Source organism: Myripristis murdjan, chromosome 24, assembly GCF_902150065.1.
Source record: "Myripristis murdjan chromosome 24, fMyrMur1.1, whole genome shotgun sequence".
NCBI classification, from domain to species: Eukaryota; Metazoa; Chordata; class Actinopteri; order Holocentriformes; family Holocentridae; genus Myripristis; species Myripristis murdjan.
The window spans coordinates 11,006,475-11,023,258 of NC_044003.1; the positions used below are offsets into that span (position 1 = coordinate 11,006,475).

At 44.0% G+C, this 16,784-nt stretch overlaps 1 protein-coding gene across 1 annotated transcript in view; it reads right to left on the reverse strand.

Annotated features, from left to right (window-relative positions):
• Window positions 1-16,784, reverse strand: part of eva1aa (eva-1 homolog A, regulator of programmed cell death a) — an 88,264-nt gene that overhangs the window by 42,740 nt on the left and 28,740 nt on the right. The window contains exons 4-5 of the mRNA XM_030046520.1: window positions 14,622-14,774; window positions 2,854-2,997 (exon numbers count right to left, since the gene is read on the reverse strand). Of these exons, the coding sequence (XP_029902380.1) occupies window positions 2,854-2,997; window positions 14,622-14,774 (297 nt within the window). The remainder of the gene's footprint in view (window positions 1-2,853; window positions 2,998-14,621; window positions 14,775-16,784) is intronic.

Genomic DNA, 16,784 nt, shown 5'->3' on the forward strand with positions numbered 1-16,784 from the left:
CACAACATTATGAGGAAAAACTTCAAAAGAGCCATATTGGAGCTGCTCTCGTTGAAGAAAGTGCCCCAGGCAGGCTCGTTCATCAGTCTCCAACGGTTGCACTGAGTGGAAATATTTCAAAGTTCAGACACTAAATAATTTGCAAGACAGAACCCATAACCAGAGTCATATTTCACAACGTTTGGTTCTTAAAATATTCTGATGTCTGCAGCCCAGTCTGCTATCAGCTCTCAGAGTATTTCTCGACAAACAAACAAACCAAAGGGATTTCCTCCTATGGGAGCAGATGTAAATGAAGCTTGACAGTGATGGCTGCGCTGAGTGTGTGTGTGACCTACCGGGAGAATGATGGCAGGTTCCAGACCATTTGCTGCTGTGTTATTGCTCAGAGGCGAGTCCCGCCCCCGGGGCAGCGCGAGGAAGACGCCAGAGCTCGGAGGGTTGATGGCTTTATAAATCATAGCGAAGCAGAGGCTGCGCTGGAGTTTGATAGCGAGTCCATACCACAAATCAAACAAAAACTTGCGCTCGTGCATGCACACAGATGCACACACACACACATACACACACACACTCCAGGGTGTCCCTCCAGAATTTACTATTTTACCGGCAGGAGAGCCTCTGCAACTAAATTTACCACTGGAAACAAAATAAAATGCAATGGTTTTACCTGGGTGAGCATCTGCTTAAGGTAGGGTGACCCTTTGCATCTATTCAGTGGTCAGAGAAACACTGACATACATGCACACACACACACACACACATTCCTTTTCAAAACACCCATGAACTCTGACTTTAAATTTCCCCTTAAGTAGCTTCTAAGTTAGAAAAAAATATTTCTCCTACATCTCGCTACATCTCGCTTGTACTGAGTGAAATATTCAGCGCCTTAGTTTATATGGCTACAGCATTGCATCAAATATAAAATAACTACATGTCTTGTGCATCATTTTACAGACATTTCTCTGTAATTCAGCAGGACATTTGGTATCTTTGGAAACCTTGAGATCTCGACTAGAATTTAAAATAAAGTTCTTGTGGGTTTGAACAAAGCTGATGAACGCACTGATGTGACGGGCAGGGTTGAGGAAACCCTACAATATAAATAGGTTCATGAAAGCAATATTGTTTTATCCACCGATCATCTACTATCCTTCAAAAAGTACCGCTGCTTGTTTAAGTTTTGTGTTATCAGTCGTTTTCTAAGAGCAGCCTTCACTCACAGGGCGGATATCTAATTCTGGAACAAAACTTTACACTGGCCACCATACACACGATTACACACAGGCACCCGCACTCACATAAATGCAAGCAATCATGTGCAGACAGACATCCTCCACCCCATACTCCAACACAAACGGGGTCAAACACACAGACGCACACATGCACGGAACCACCAATGAAAGAGGATCCCCAAAATTACCACTTTGCCGGAGCCTGGAGCAACCAGTGACTTCATGTCTGCAGCAGTTTGACTGATTTGCTCGCTCTCGGCCCTCTCACCTCCCACCGCAACCCTAAAACACATCTCCCGCCCCCCCTTCCAACACGCACATCGCAACACCTCTCTGCTGCACGTTACACCGTCCCATATCCTTTTCTTCCCTGCGCTGATCCTGCATGCCAGGCCCCTTCCTCCACAACCACACACACACACACACATTCACCAGCTCCAAACAACACCAGAGCTGTTGGGAGGGCGTGCTGTGGTTATCAGTGACAGATAAGGGAGGTCAGACAGAGATTCAAGCCAAACGACTCCATAAACACCGCTGCACGGCCTGTTAGGACCGCGGCGGGTCTTCTGTCTGCGCCGGCCTGTTGTTATTGAGATAGAGAATGGACGGATGGCAGTCAGACAATGACACAGCACAGTGCAAAGGGCTAACGCCGGCTCATCGCGTGTGTATGTGTGTGAGTGATTTCGGTTAGGTTCGATTTTACTGATTTTTTTCATTCAAACAAACCACATTTAAGTCTGGATGCATAGAATTTTTTGCCCTCATTTATATCGCTATTAGAGCTTCAAAACCAGACGTGGAAGTGGTCAGATTCACACTGCAATCATAATTATATGTAGTCTGGGTGCAAGATCGCCACACTGTATATATAACCGATGGAAAAAAAGCAGTGCAGAAGTGTGGAGACTTAAGATGAATACGGCGGTAACAGACAGATAAAAATGATTTCCAGGCCAAGTGCGGCCACACGTGACTTCGTGAAATCCGAATCTGAAAATCTGATCTAAAAAAATTAAGCGCAATGGTAGTTTTTGTCTGGAAATTACCGCCGGTGGTTTCATGGGTCTGAGAGGCTGCAGGCCGTGGTGCTGATGGATTGATTCCTGGTGCTGGAGGCGTCTGGACAGCCTGTGTGTGTGTGTGTGTGTGTGTGTGTGTGTGCATGTGTGTTTGTGAGTGTGTGGTTAATGACTTATAATCCTGACAGGTCAGTGTGGGGAGCAGATAAAAACCAAGCCCATCTTTCTCCCGTAAAGACAAAAAAGATAAATAAGCAGAGATAGCAGTAGAGTGATGACACTGGGCCTTAAGACGTGTGAGTCCTGCATCGCCCTGTGCAGCAGACTAATGCTGCCAAACTAAACATGTGCACAGTTATTGTAATCACCATCATCATCATCATCATCATCATCGTCCTTCCTCCTCCTTGTCCTCCTCAACCTCCCTCACTCATCTACGATTACAAAACAAATTTCTCCCTGCACAATATCATAGAGCTGATTCTGAATCATCAAGCTACACCATCATGTGCAAGATGCAGTCAGTCGGATCCGCTGGAGAACGCCGCCCCCTAGTGCTGCTTTAATGAACTGCTCGGTGCGTCTGGACTCACCACAGGTGTAGATGACGCTGAGGTACTTCCTGGTGCCGGAGTAGCAGGGGTCTCCGAAGTCCCTGGTGGAGGCTCGGACCAGGCAGCTCTTCTTCCCCTGGCAGCGGGCGGTCAAAACCTGCAGAGCCACACCCGACTGGCAGTCTGACGGAGACACGGAGACACACACAGAGAAAGGCGGATGTGTTTAAAGTGACTGTATAAATACTTAAAAGCCAGTATGGACAAATGCCAAATAATACATGCTGCTTTTAATGACATCTTTCAATACAGGATTAGTGTTTAGGTGATAACATACAAAAAAGGCCACTGATGCCAAAATATACATTCATATTTGTTTTTATTTTACCAGTATATAATTTTAAACAATGATAGATGCTTTGGCTAGCAGTCTAATGGTTATATTTTGGTTGCATAACCATCTTCACTTGCTTCATCCCATACATCGTTCATTTACTGATGAGGTGGAGTGATAATATTTGAGTTATAATGTGCAAATTCATGCACTGTAGCTGGAGGCGCTCATGGAATGTAACTCCTTCAATCACAACAGATATAAACACGACTGAATGACAAGTAAAAAGCAACTCTTAGTCATTTATCATTATTTTTTTTTCTTATTTAACTTTTTTGACACCAGCTATTTCCCACTGGAATTCAATATCTCATTTCAATATCTCATGGCCAAGACAGCAGCAAGAAGTTACAGACATGACAGCCGCACACAACATATATCAGGTAAAGTAAAGCCATTAACAGGAGAGGAAGGGAAAAAATGTAAAGAGTATAAGGTGGTGAAGATGGTGAGGTATGGGAACAGCAATGTAAAGAATGACAAGCATCTCGTGAAAACACGTGGACAGCTTCCAGTCGAGTCACGTTCCATAGATGCACCGATTTCTATTTTACTAAACGTGATCAAGTCTTTCAGTTTCAAGCTCTTTTGTGCCAGAAGACTTTTTTCCTTAACTCAGTTTGGATTCACAAACAAATATGAGCCTTGAGACCTCAGACTGCACCAAGCTCCACAAAGATGTACAATATAAATATAATCCAGCCGGTAAATGAGTCTTCACATGTGCAGAGAGAAACTGAAGATATCTGTCCATGCCACCTTGCTCCCTTGTGACTGAGCGTTTGATGGACAAGTAGCACTTGAGACACAAAAGGCTACATGAGTCTCTGTCAGCCGCAAGAGAGGGTCACACACACACATACACACACACACAGCTTCAGAGGAGAGCCAAGGGACAGCGCCCAGACGCTCTTTCCCACAAAAGGCTCCCTCGGTGGAGCCACTGTCCACACCAGTCCCACATGGAAACCCTACTGGGGCCTCATATTGTCCAAGGGATACCTGATCCAATATCTGTGTGTGTGTGTGTGTGTGTGTGTGTGTGTGTGTGTGTGTGTGTATCAGACAGTGACGGATGGGGCTCTCATACATCATCGGTAAAAAACCTGTCAGCTCCTCCAGCGTCCCTCCTCTCTTCTGATCCTCGGGGGAGCACGGACGGACAGATGAGGCTCCTCTCTTCCCTCCCTTTCTTCTCGCTGTTTCCCTCCGTCTCTCAGATTTATAATGACTGTAGAAGATGATCTGCTGACCCCCCTGCACCCTCACAGTTGGACATTTAAGAGCTCCTAAACACGATTTTGGACGCCCGTGCTTTAACAAATGACATTTTAACGACCACTTAGAGGCCAGACAGGCATTATATTGCTAATATGAATCCTGATATCCAGATGATAAAATGTACATAGATGGTAGTTTGATGTGGGGCTGCCTGATTATGGGTAAAATAATAATCACTATTCATTTGTGATCATAATGTATTATTCATGCTCATTTGTCTTGATAATTTTGGGAACAAGAGCCTATGTGATTTTTTTTTTAACATTATTAATCAACCTTATTAACTGTGGAAACCAAAGCTATGGTATGCAATTATACGTGATTAATTGTGCAACCCTAGGGGGAATGGAAAAAGAAATATGTTTCGCTTCTGTGGGGCCACAGTGAGACATGTGGGGAGCACTGGCTGCATCTAGCTGGCCGTCTCGGGGTAGAAACGAGCCCCCGCCGAGCCTTATGGGAATGCGGATGGGCCTGGGTTCCACATGGACGCCTCGTGGGTCCCTCACGGTCCATCTAACCCCTAAAAACAACACAAGGAGAGGGGCCTTTGAAAACGGACACTGGACTCTCTCACTGTCATCCCCGTTGGGCCCCAGAGAGAGATCAGAAAGAGAGAGGAGAGGCTGGTTAAGGCTCGGCTCATCCGTCAACTGTCCAGAACGAATTATGGCCGGGGGTCAAAGGGTAAATGGGGTAAATGTCCCACTCAGGAAGTGAAAGAGGTCAACCTACTGATCATGCACAGCATCAACATAGAGAATTCTCTGAATGACCGCAAAACTAGCTTTATTGGATTTTAGTCAAACGTAACCGAGTGAGAGTCACACTTTAAATTTCAGTGATCATGTTTTAATCAAATCTGGGAGTGAAGTTCATGTGCGTCCAGGTCCTGTTGATGCATAGCGACTAACTCTTCCACGGCGGGAACCTGAATCAGGGTCTATCCGTTTGGACGCGGTCCGGAGGAGCAGCCGGACATCGCCCGGTGCTCCCAGCTGGAGCCACCACACTGGAATTCCCAACCAGGATGTAGCGAGGTGGAGGCCTGTGGGAACCGGTGGAGTGTAACCGGATAACAAGTCAGACACCTCAAAGGTTAGGCGGTTCCCACTGTCGCCCTGAAACACCAGCCTGGTCTCCACGCTTCGGCCAAATTAAAACCAGCAGTGTCTAATAAGTGTGGATTCCCTGATACAGTGAGGGCCACAGTGTGTTTTGGGGATGCCACATTCCAAGGGTTATTAGATGCTACAAAATAAAATAAAATAAAATACATTAAGTAGGTAAGTAAATAAATAAGTAATAAACTTGTAGGAATCAAGCACAGACTGCATTGCTATTTTGGTAGACTTCTTTTATTTTGGTTTTATTTCACCCTCTTGAATTCATTTTATTTCTTTTTCTTTTTCAATTTGAGGGGGATTTTGTAGTCATTTTGTTGTAATTTTGAAAAAAAAAAAGATTCTTGTGATTTTTCTTTTAAATATATATTCATAATAATTAGGAATAGTTTTCTTTCTTTTTTCTTGTGTTGATAATTTTTAGATTTTTTTTTAGATTTTTTTTTGTTTTCGTTAACTGATTCTTAGATATTTTTCTGGTCATTTGGTAATTTTCTTGTAAAGTTTTACTAATTTCGTGCTAATTTGTTTGTCACGTTATTCCCATGTTTCTGAAAGACTTCGAGTGACTTTGCTCAGGTTTGAAAGGGTTACTACCTGAAAAAGTAGAACAAATGTATAAAATAAAATAGTATTTCATAAAGTTTTGAATGGATGTGCAACAAGCCAGTGCAAAAACATCTCTGAAAAACATGTGATCACAAAGGGATCATCAGATCATCTAGTAAAATATGTCTGCTTGTGTATGGAAAGCCATTTTTATCACAAAGAGACATGCATACTGAAGGAACTTTAATTTTGAAATCAGCGATGAAAGACCAACATTAAAGGAGAAAGCGCCTTCCACTATTGGAGTTGCACAGAAATTGCATCAACTTCATCCTCCTCGTTTTTTTTTTTTTTTTTTTTTTTTCACCTTCACCATTTCCACAGCTAGTCCTCTTTTGAGGTAAACGTGTTCCTATACCACATGTGCATATCCATCAGTGTGTGTGTGAGGGTGTGTTCAGCATATTGCCTGCCTGGTCTATCACTTCACTTTGCTCTCCCTCGCTCTCTTTTTCATTCCCAGAGGGCTTGTCTTGTGCCACGCCGAAAACCTTCCTCCCTGACAACGGAGCCCACTGACAGACAGGCCCCACATTAGCCGAAGCTTTGATTCCCTGTTTGGGTGATTAGCTGAGCAGGGGGCCCAGGGACGGAGGGAGGGAGGGAGGGTGGGGCCAGGGGTGGGATGGAGGCTGGGACACAGATAGAGACTTACAGAGACAAGAGGATAGAGACGCACAGTCACACACACACACACACACACACAGCATTTCCACGAGGTCTATAAGAGCATTCCTCAGGGTCTGACCTTGTAGCTCTCATTAGCGGCTTTAATACAGACGGACAAGCATGGAGCAGCCCTCTCTAGCACACATTCAAACACAAGTACACACATTCATGGGGAGAAAGAGGCATGAATAACCCGTTACCTATAACCTTTACCCTCAGCACCCCCCCCCCCCTTCTAGGCCTTAAGCCTCCACACCCAGCCTCTGTGCTCCTCACAACAGCCAGCCTTTAGTCAGAGGAGAAGGTCCACAGTCAAGAGAAGCAGCATTTGAGGAAGAGGGAGGAGTTTCCTGGACATCCACCACCCACCCACATATACTTATTCTCACTGATGACTGATCACAGTGGAAAAAGTGAACTGGGGTCAGATGCAGGGGGGCAAAAAATAAGGACACTGAACACTCTGGGAGATACGACTTTCCTTGAAATGACCCATGGCTTTAGGCCACTGATCCCTGCGACATAAACAAAATAGGGCACATCCAGGCTGAGAAAAACTATTAGTGTGTCCACGTAAGCAGCATTTTCTGATTAACATGAATCAGGTCATAATCAGACTAAGCAATACTCAGATCATGCCATTTTGAGTATTCTGATGTTAGCTGGGTTGTGGAAGGGCGGATTCATCATTTCTACATCTTAACTGCAGTTTGACGTTCTGCTGAAATGTAAGGCGAGCCAACCGCTTGACCGTGCCGGCTCTTGTTGAATCCACTCTGGTGTATTGCCGTAAAAAATAACTGCTTTAAGCGCAACGTTTCACAAGAAACAGTGGAGGGAAAATGTGACGAATGATGCAACAATGGGACATCGTCAAGGGAGGGGGCGTCCTGCGTATCACCTAGCAGAGCGAGGCTGAATCACGCTCTACTCCAATAGCATGGCAGGTATTGTGTGATTTAGAATAAAGCCAAGTGTCTGATTGTTTTTTTTTCCAACTCAAAATAGTCTCTCTCTCTCTCTCTCTGTCTGTCTCTCTCTCTCGCTCGCTGTGTGTGTTTGTTTCTCTGTCTCCATGCACTTGTAACTTGAGCTGATGTGCTGCTTCCCTGTACCAGTAGCACCTCTATAAGGTTAGCTTTGCTTTTTTTTTTTTTTTTTTTTGTCTTTGTCACATCAAACCTGTCAAGCATCTAACTTTCTGTGTTTGCTTGGACCAGCATTGGCATCGCATTTTCCACTTCTGTAGTTACTGAGAAAAAGAAGTAGTAAACTAGACAACACTTCTGCTCTTAAAAGTGACAAATTACTTTTCTTGCTGCCCTCTGAGAAAGGTAAATAGTTCCTTTACTCCTTTACTCTATTCGATTACTTAAGCAATACATTATAAAATGATTATGTAAGGCCAATTAATATTCTAACACTGTTTTAGAACCAACGTGCTCACCCACAGACAAACTTCTTCTGATTCAAACCGGTGCTGAGGCTCCAGCACTCACACTCAAGGAAAATATGTTCATCTCTTATTTATTTGTTGAAATGGTGCAAAATAAATTATAGAAGAACATATTTTTTCTTCCAGAGTGCGGCCGATATTGAACTTCAACATATGTTCTAAACCTTTCACCAGCAAGAGCGGTCTAAATAATATCACACAAAATATTTCTTTCACAAAGCCAGAGCCTGCGGTATTAAATTCAAATTTTACGAGTCGTATTTACCACTTTCTTGACGATATGATGATATGAGGGCAGCAAAAGACACAGGGAATGTTGTGATTGATATTACGCCAACCAAAAGATTAAATAAGCTACAGGATGTAATGCAAATGAGAGCATATCTGTCCGATCTGTGATTGTGTACGGGGAAAGTAATGCGGCTGCAGGTTATCCACACCCCTGGTCTTTACAATGAACCAGACAGAAATCTTTCCCAAGCCCAACTTAGAGACTTGAAACTGATGCCATTGTTTTATAATCTAATAATGTAACAATCATAGTTCCTGTGTATTGTGTGACCGGGGGCTCTGCCAACGCTGTGTGTGTAAGTGTGTATGTGTGTATGCGTGTGGGTCTTTGGGTGGGCCAAACTCATGTCAGTTTTATAGGACAGTGCTATTGTCTCTGACCCTGAACTTCAATACACCCCTCTGAGCACACATCCATCGACACAAATGCAGATGCACAAGCACACACACATGCACACACACATACACACCTTTCCCAGAAAATTCTTGCAGTGACCCTCCCAGCGATCCTGCAGGAGTCCACCCACACACCTTTCCTGGAATTCTCGACACAATGGGCAGATAACCTGGCGGAAAGCGCTCATCACCTCCTCTCTCCTGCGTGAGTCATCTCTGATAGGCATCATTTGATAGGGAGGCTAAAGTCATTGTTATGGGATTAAAAGTGTTTGCATAATAGAAAACTGGAAAGATGCCGTGAAGGGATGAAGGCACGCCACAAAACACTGTCTGCAAATGCCGTCGGTGAATTTGATACATTTTGAATTCATTATTCACTTCACCTGAGTTACATTTTAAGACATTAAGCATTTCCACAGACAACACTGCTATAGTGATTTAGCTCTCCGTTATGGACTGGCGTGCAATCTTAAAGCACAAACGCACATGCTTGCACATGAAGACGTGCACGTGCACGAACACAAATAGATCGTCAGCTGTGTGTGTAAACTGATATCAGGTTATTTCTTGAGTCAAAGGCACTGAGGTATGAAAATGCTCCTTTGGGCCCTAAACACCGTGTACTACCCACAACAAAATTTCGAGGTTTTGACACCTTTAACCTCATTGCCAAAACGTCATTTTAACAAGTCATTTAATCTTATACTCAGACATTTTGTTTTTTCTTGAGACAAATGAAAAAATCTGCCAGTCGGATAAAATTACTCCACTTGTTTCCATGACTGTTTTGAATAAAGAGTAATTTTCTTGATATTTGTAGGCTGATCTGCCTTATTCTGACATGTTTTAACAGATGTTTACTTGAAAACAAGTGGGATTATCGCATCTCACTTGCTCAGATTTTAATATAAAATATTAGATTAAATGAGCTATTAAGATGGATATTTTTGCAAAAGCTTGCAGAAATCTAACTATGGAAAATCTATCTGAGGAAAATATATCCAGGCAGCAGCTCTTGCGCTCTAGTGGAGCAGCCGCAGCAAAAATATTTGCGGCTTTATCTTGAGAAACACACATATCTCCCGCCTAGATGTTACAGACGCTCGATGCTCCTCGTGGGTTCACACTCTCTGAACGAAGGCCATCCCATCACCCACCGCTACATGAGCAGAAGCCTGCAGCCGGGTTTCATTAATACAACCCCAGAAATAAAGCGACAGCGGTCAAACACACAGAACAGAATCTATCTTATCTGATCTGCAGCTCTCAAAACAACACACCCAGCTAGTTATCTACTCCGTGCGCATCAAAGTCGGCGAGATATTCAGATAGAGTTACAGCGGAGCAGCTTTATTTCCCAACAACTGTAGCGGGCTCCCGAAAGGCAAATGTTAAATTTGAACCGCAGCTGCTTCCCGGTGCATTCTGCAGATGACCAAGTGGCATTTAAATATCCGAGGCTATACCGTTTTCTTCACAGCTCGAAATATCTTGTTGTCCGCCTTACATGAGGCAAACGCTCCTAACCGAAAGTGCAATAGCCTTCATGAAAAAAAAACAGAGAGAGACCCACATGCCAAGCGCGGACGGCTATTTAGATGTCAAGAGGTGTGTGTGATGGTAATGGGGCAGATGAGAGAGGAGGGCTGAACTTGGCCCCCTCGCTTTGAGGATCCTCCGTCACTGCCAAGACCTGTCCAACTCCGCCGCTCCCACCCCGCCCCGACACCGAGGAGCAGCAGAGATCAAAGAGGGCCTGCCTGTGTGCACAACATGCCTGTGTGTGCGCTCACGTCTCTCAGTTCTACTTCTCCACGGCTGCTGAGACCAGCCAAGAACAACAATAGGCTGGTAGACTCAGACGATGTGTCTGGGGGTGTTTTCAGACCTGGTTCACTTGAGTTTTGGTATGAATTCGCCTACAGGTTATTATTACACTGCTGCATTTTTGTTTAGGTACAGGTGAGTTTCATATACTAGCAAATGAGCCAAGGGGGAGGGAATATAATTATGAAAAAAAAAAAAAAAAGTACAAAATAATTGCACAAAGTGAGACATGTCAGAAAAGATGGGTGGGAGTTGCCAGCTCCATCTTTTAATTGTGACATGTATTATTCGGATTTGGAGTTTACATCACAGGTTAGTGAAGACTGTTTTCACTATCAATGTGTTTGCATGGTCACCGATTTTACAATGAGAAGATGTTTTACCTTCAGGGGGACAGATATATATGATCGACCTGGAGGAAATAAAATGGTTCAACTTGTGGATCTGGCTTCTCTACACTTGCAGGGGAAACAAATCCAGTGGCAGAATATAAAGTTAGGTTAGACAAGTATCTAATAACTCAACAAATGTGTGAATAAATTAGATGTTTTGAGCCTGCAAAGTGAACAGTGTGAGCAAAATCTCAAAAATAGCATCATGAATGTACTAAAGGAATTTAATTTATCTGTGTTTGATTGATTTCACACCTGAACTGCCAAGATTTAATTAAGTAATTCCTAAGATTTTCACACTTAGGAATCTCAACCTCAAGAATGTTTTTTTTTTGTTTTTTTTTACAATACAAAATAAAATCTTCTGAACCCTGGTTACATTGAGGGATCAACATCAGATTTGTAAGTGGATTCAAGACCATAAAAAAAAAAGAAAAAGAAAAAGATATAAGGTGACTGGACTGTTTTCATGCCACACCAAACCATACCATGGCTTGCATGATGCATAATCCAAAAGATCTTAAAGGTGCTTGTTTGGTGCACACTTGAATTCAAAATCTGCTGTTATACATGATTACACATACCGAGCACTCAGGAAAAATGGACTCTGATCCCTCAAACCGGCCTAAATAATCCACACCTGAGTTCAAATAACACATTGACACCCGACCAGAAGAACCGAACTTATAGAACACAAATGTTAAATGAGTTCCATTAAGCTGAACCAAAGCCCTGTACTATAAGTCCACTATCCTAGTGAACCTCACAGCAGTAATTAAAAGAGAAAAACTGACAAGCTAAACATGAATTTTAGAACAGCTGACAAAAAAAAAGTCTATTTAGCAGGTGGCTGATGTTAAATTCCCACCATGGAAACAGAGCATGCCAGGTAGCTCTCTGCAGGGAAGATCAAAAAAACGAGTGTACAAGCAAATCCCTGCTGCTGTGCGCTATAATCTCCCTCCACCTGATGCCATACACAGATCACCTGGGCAGGTGCAGGTCGCTGTGTGAGTTCAGGTGCTGAGCTCACACTCATGCACCGGTGCTGTGTCCAGGCTGGGCATGGGCCGGAGAGATTACCAGAACCCACCTGGCCGGCACATTCAAACACCCTTTAAAAAAAAAAAAAAAAAAGCTACCAAAAACAAACACGTAACTCGATCGTCACGCCTGCGCTACAGCATTTCCACAGGCACGGACATCAAGACGCACCCGAACACCATCACTCTGACCAGGGGGGCACAAAAAGAGGCAAGGAGGGGTTGTTTAAAGATAATTAAGAGTGTTCACATGAGCCGTCACTCAAGACCGCCTCACTTCCTGCTCCCGGTGACACAGGAGCCACATCAAAGGCTTGGCTGACGGGGAAAATCCAGAGAGAGTGTCTGGAGCCGCCTGGAGGGGTGATTGTGGGTGGTGGAGGTGTGTGTGTGTGTGTGAGATAAACACGTAATGAGTGAAGGGGAACAACACGGTGTTGACGTGAATGAATGAATGAATGAATGAATGAATGAATGCACGCCGGGATATCAGGTGGTTGGAGGCTAAGCGCTGCTTCTGCCCCGCTCTAATCTGGCTTTTGTGAAACGGCAACAAAAGGCTCGGTTTTCCGTCGGCGGTGGGAGAACGCAGCTACTGTATTTAATCCCGAGTCAGAAACCGGATACCGCGCCATTCCTGTCTCACCCGCTGTACACCGACCTGTCGCACATTCCTCATCCACCTGCATGTGGAGGGGTGACGCTGGCCAGGGTCCCTGCAAAGCCTACAGTAACACACACACACATACAAATAGAGAGACACACATCCATTTGCACAAAGCCATTCTTTATATCTGTCTCTTGTTCTGACATCTCGGTCGCACAAAGAACACACACACACACACACACACACTCATACACACTTGGAGGCATGTCTTTAGTGCATTGTTTGAACTGTGAATGGTATTTAGCCCTCCTTTACTCCTTTACTGTTTCACACGAGCTTTATCTGGAACTAACACACACACACACACACATGCACAGTACTTCACTTACACCTGCTTGGGCTACTCATTTCCAGGAAAAGCAAACCTAAGGATCCATTTCCCTCTATACATTAACGCTTCAAAGGCACCGCAGACCACAAAACCAAATGAGCGGGCAGCCAAAAGGCCAAAGCCGGCGCGGCGGCTGTGCTCATATGAATACCTGTCATAGATCCAGGCTTGTTGTTAATGTCCCTCAAAACAAGGGTGAGAGCGTATCTGTATATCACACACACACACACACACTCTCTCACCCAATCTCTCTTTCTCTCACACACAAACACACACACACACACGATACACAGCAAGAGGGAACTCAACACTTTCCCTTTGCTACAAGCCAAATTCTGTGCTTTGGATGACAGAGACATCTGATCTACATTCCACCCTTATTCCCCTGGCCATGTGTGTGTATGTGTGTGTGTGTGTGTGTGTGTACATGTGTGTGTCTGTACACTTAGGTGTGTATTTGATTTCTCATTATCCTTTCATACCGTCCTTAACAACTGTAAATGAAAATGTAAATTTGGCTCTAATGGCCAAACCGGTCATCAGTAACCTGAGCGGGTCGGTGTGTGTGAACCAGCCCGAACAGCAGACGTCATTAGCAGCTTGTAATGACCGATTCCTGCTCTACAACTAAAGGACGGGCGTGGCGGGCTAATGTTGCTCCGGAGGCTCTGAGGCCAGGAAGAGGTGGAGGAAACTGCCAGCATCTTGGGGCAACATTACCTAAGTCAGAGAGAAAACAGGAGGAGGAGGTTCGACGGGAATTACAAGCCTCGAGGATCCGCTTGTCTGTTTTGAGTTGAGTCCTTACAAATGAACTCAACCATGATGTTTTTGTTTATTTTTTTTTGCTTGATACATGATGATCACTGGCAGAAAAAACAGCCCACAGAAACCTGAAGGTGCACACTCCAGGTCATGAATATTTATGACAGTACTATACATATATAAGATATTTATATTAGGGGGCAGACAGACAGACTCATTATACAGCATATCATGTAAACCTAAACCGCATTGCCATCAGGCATGTAATGATTCATTCACTGCATCAGTGCAGCAATTATAAATTCTGCCAATCAAAGTGCACTGATCTCTCACTTTGGCCTGAAACTTTTATAGAAAGACGACAAACTGAGGGTAACTAGTGGAGAGTAATAATTCAAACACATTTCACTATTGATACTAAGTGGGAGTTCTCTCCACTTGTCCACTCCAGAGCGACATCAGACTAAAGGAACACATTGTTTTGCTCAAGGATATCTCACTTTTTACCCACTCGGCTGCCCCTTTGCTTCCCCACATGAGAAAGACAAAAGTGCCTCACCTACTGATGGAGCTCTCCTGTGGTGCAGCGGACACTCCAGGGTGCCCTGCTGAGTTCGGCCAAACATGGCGGAGTAAACCGCGATCTGCATGCCGCGTTTACAGCTCAGCTTCATCCTCTCCTCCTCGCACGCCACCTTACTCTTATACTCGTCTGGAAGAGGACAGACACACAGAGAGAGAGAGAGAGTGAGAGAGAGAGAGAGAGAGAAAGGGAAAGAGAGGCTATGAGAAACAAAAAGCAAAAAAAAAGGTGTTTGCCTATTGTGGGGAAAAACGGTTCTGTTTGTGCAACTGTTATACAATTTAAAGCATTAAGGGATCTAATAACTAATACCCCAAGTAAAAGTTGTGTTTCCTCATTTCTATGCAACTGAAAATTCAACATATTCAGACATAAAATGACAAATTCTGACCATTTCAGGCCGTGTTCACATGTGGCAATTTTTCCCTCTCTGCTTCAAACGTCTTTTTCTAGAAGAAGAAGAGCTTTGAATCCAGTTCTCTTGATTCATGCTGTGATTGGTTTGCTGATAAAAAAGCGTGGCGTTGGCATTACTGACCACTTTTCCAAGTGGAACCTTTTTCCAAAAATGGGAAAAAGAAAGAAAAAAAAAACTGGCAGCAGTGCTTTTTGGTTGTCTTTTTTTAGAGCAGCTGCTTTCTGAGTGTTTAACCGCTGCTTCCCATAGGATTTCACATACAGACAGAAACTGGCAGCTGCATGAGAAAAAAATGCTGCATGAAGTAGACGATGTTCAAGGTCAGACAGGTTTATTAACTTGTTACCGTAATGAATAAAAAAATGTATCAGTAGCAAAAGGTTAATTGGATCACTGAATCAATAGAGAAATCTTCCTTTGAGGTAGTAAAAGAATTTGCGAGCAGCTATTAAATGAGCTGAACTTCCGCAGAGCAGATTTAATAAGAGTACAACAGCTTCTGTTCAGAGTGAATGTGCAGGAAGAGAAGCCGTGCTGCTCAGTGGACAAGTAGAGCCATGCAAAGGCATTCCTCACACACATCCAGCCACAGTGACCTGTGACAGCCAGAGCAGCTCCACTGGCCGGCAAATAAAAACACAGCAACAACAGCAGCCTCTTACATCCATGTGGGGAGTGGAACAGGAATGTAGATCGGGGGGTGGGGGTGGGGGGTCCGGACTGGTTTGTTGTTGCTCGTGGTGATGGATTCAATCTCGCTCTCACTCCCTTTCTCCTTCACTTCCTCTATCCTCCATTCGCTCCATCCACCTCTCCTTTCAGAGGCAGTGACACCTGCCCGTTGCACCTCACTAACACCCCATGCGGCTTTTCTCTCTTACCCTGAGAAGTCATTGGTTAAGTGACAGTGAACAAAGGGCTGTTGATTGGCCCTGGGATCCTGTGAAAATGGAGGCGGGGGGCAGCGGTGGACTAATGCCCACTCCTGGTCACTCTAGTGTGAATCGCTACACAGATCAGCGCAGCACTGAGCTGTGAATGGAAACCACACTCTGGGTGGGATTACTGCGCTGCTGTGGTTTCCCTCCATTGTTGATGTGAGTCACTCCATCAGTGTGTAATTATTTTAAACTGCACGAAGAAAGTAAAGTATAATGGCTGCAATGACAATGTCAAACACTATTGAAGACAAAGGAAATACAGCAATGCTGCAGGCTCTTTATTCTTAATGTAGTTGTTTAACAGAGTATTAAATTCAACTCTGCCGCTCCCACATGTGGGTTTGTCGTTGCTGTTCAGCCGAGCTTTGTTCAATCCCACATAACTTTATTTTAAATCCTGGTGGAGATCCCAAGATTTCCAGGATATTAAATCCGTCCTGCTGTATTGCACAAAAATGTGCATAAAATGATGCATCAGACATCTAGACATCTGTTTAATATAATGCTGCAGCCAGAAAACAATGGCATCTTGGGTTTGAATGTTTCACTCAGTCTAAGTGTGATGTAGCTTCAACGAGGTATTACAACCGGCAAATATGTATGTGACACCGAACCAAAATCAGAATCAGAGTCAGACATACTTCATTGATCCCAGAGGGGAAAGCATAAAGTACGGCTCTATAGTATGGAAAAACATGTTTATTAACAGTTTTGCCTCAAGTAGGGTGATGTAAAAAAGAGATCAGAGACTGGTCCACTTTGCAATTGATTTTCAGTCAT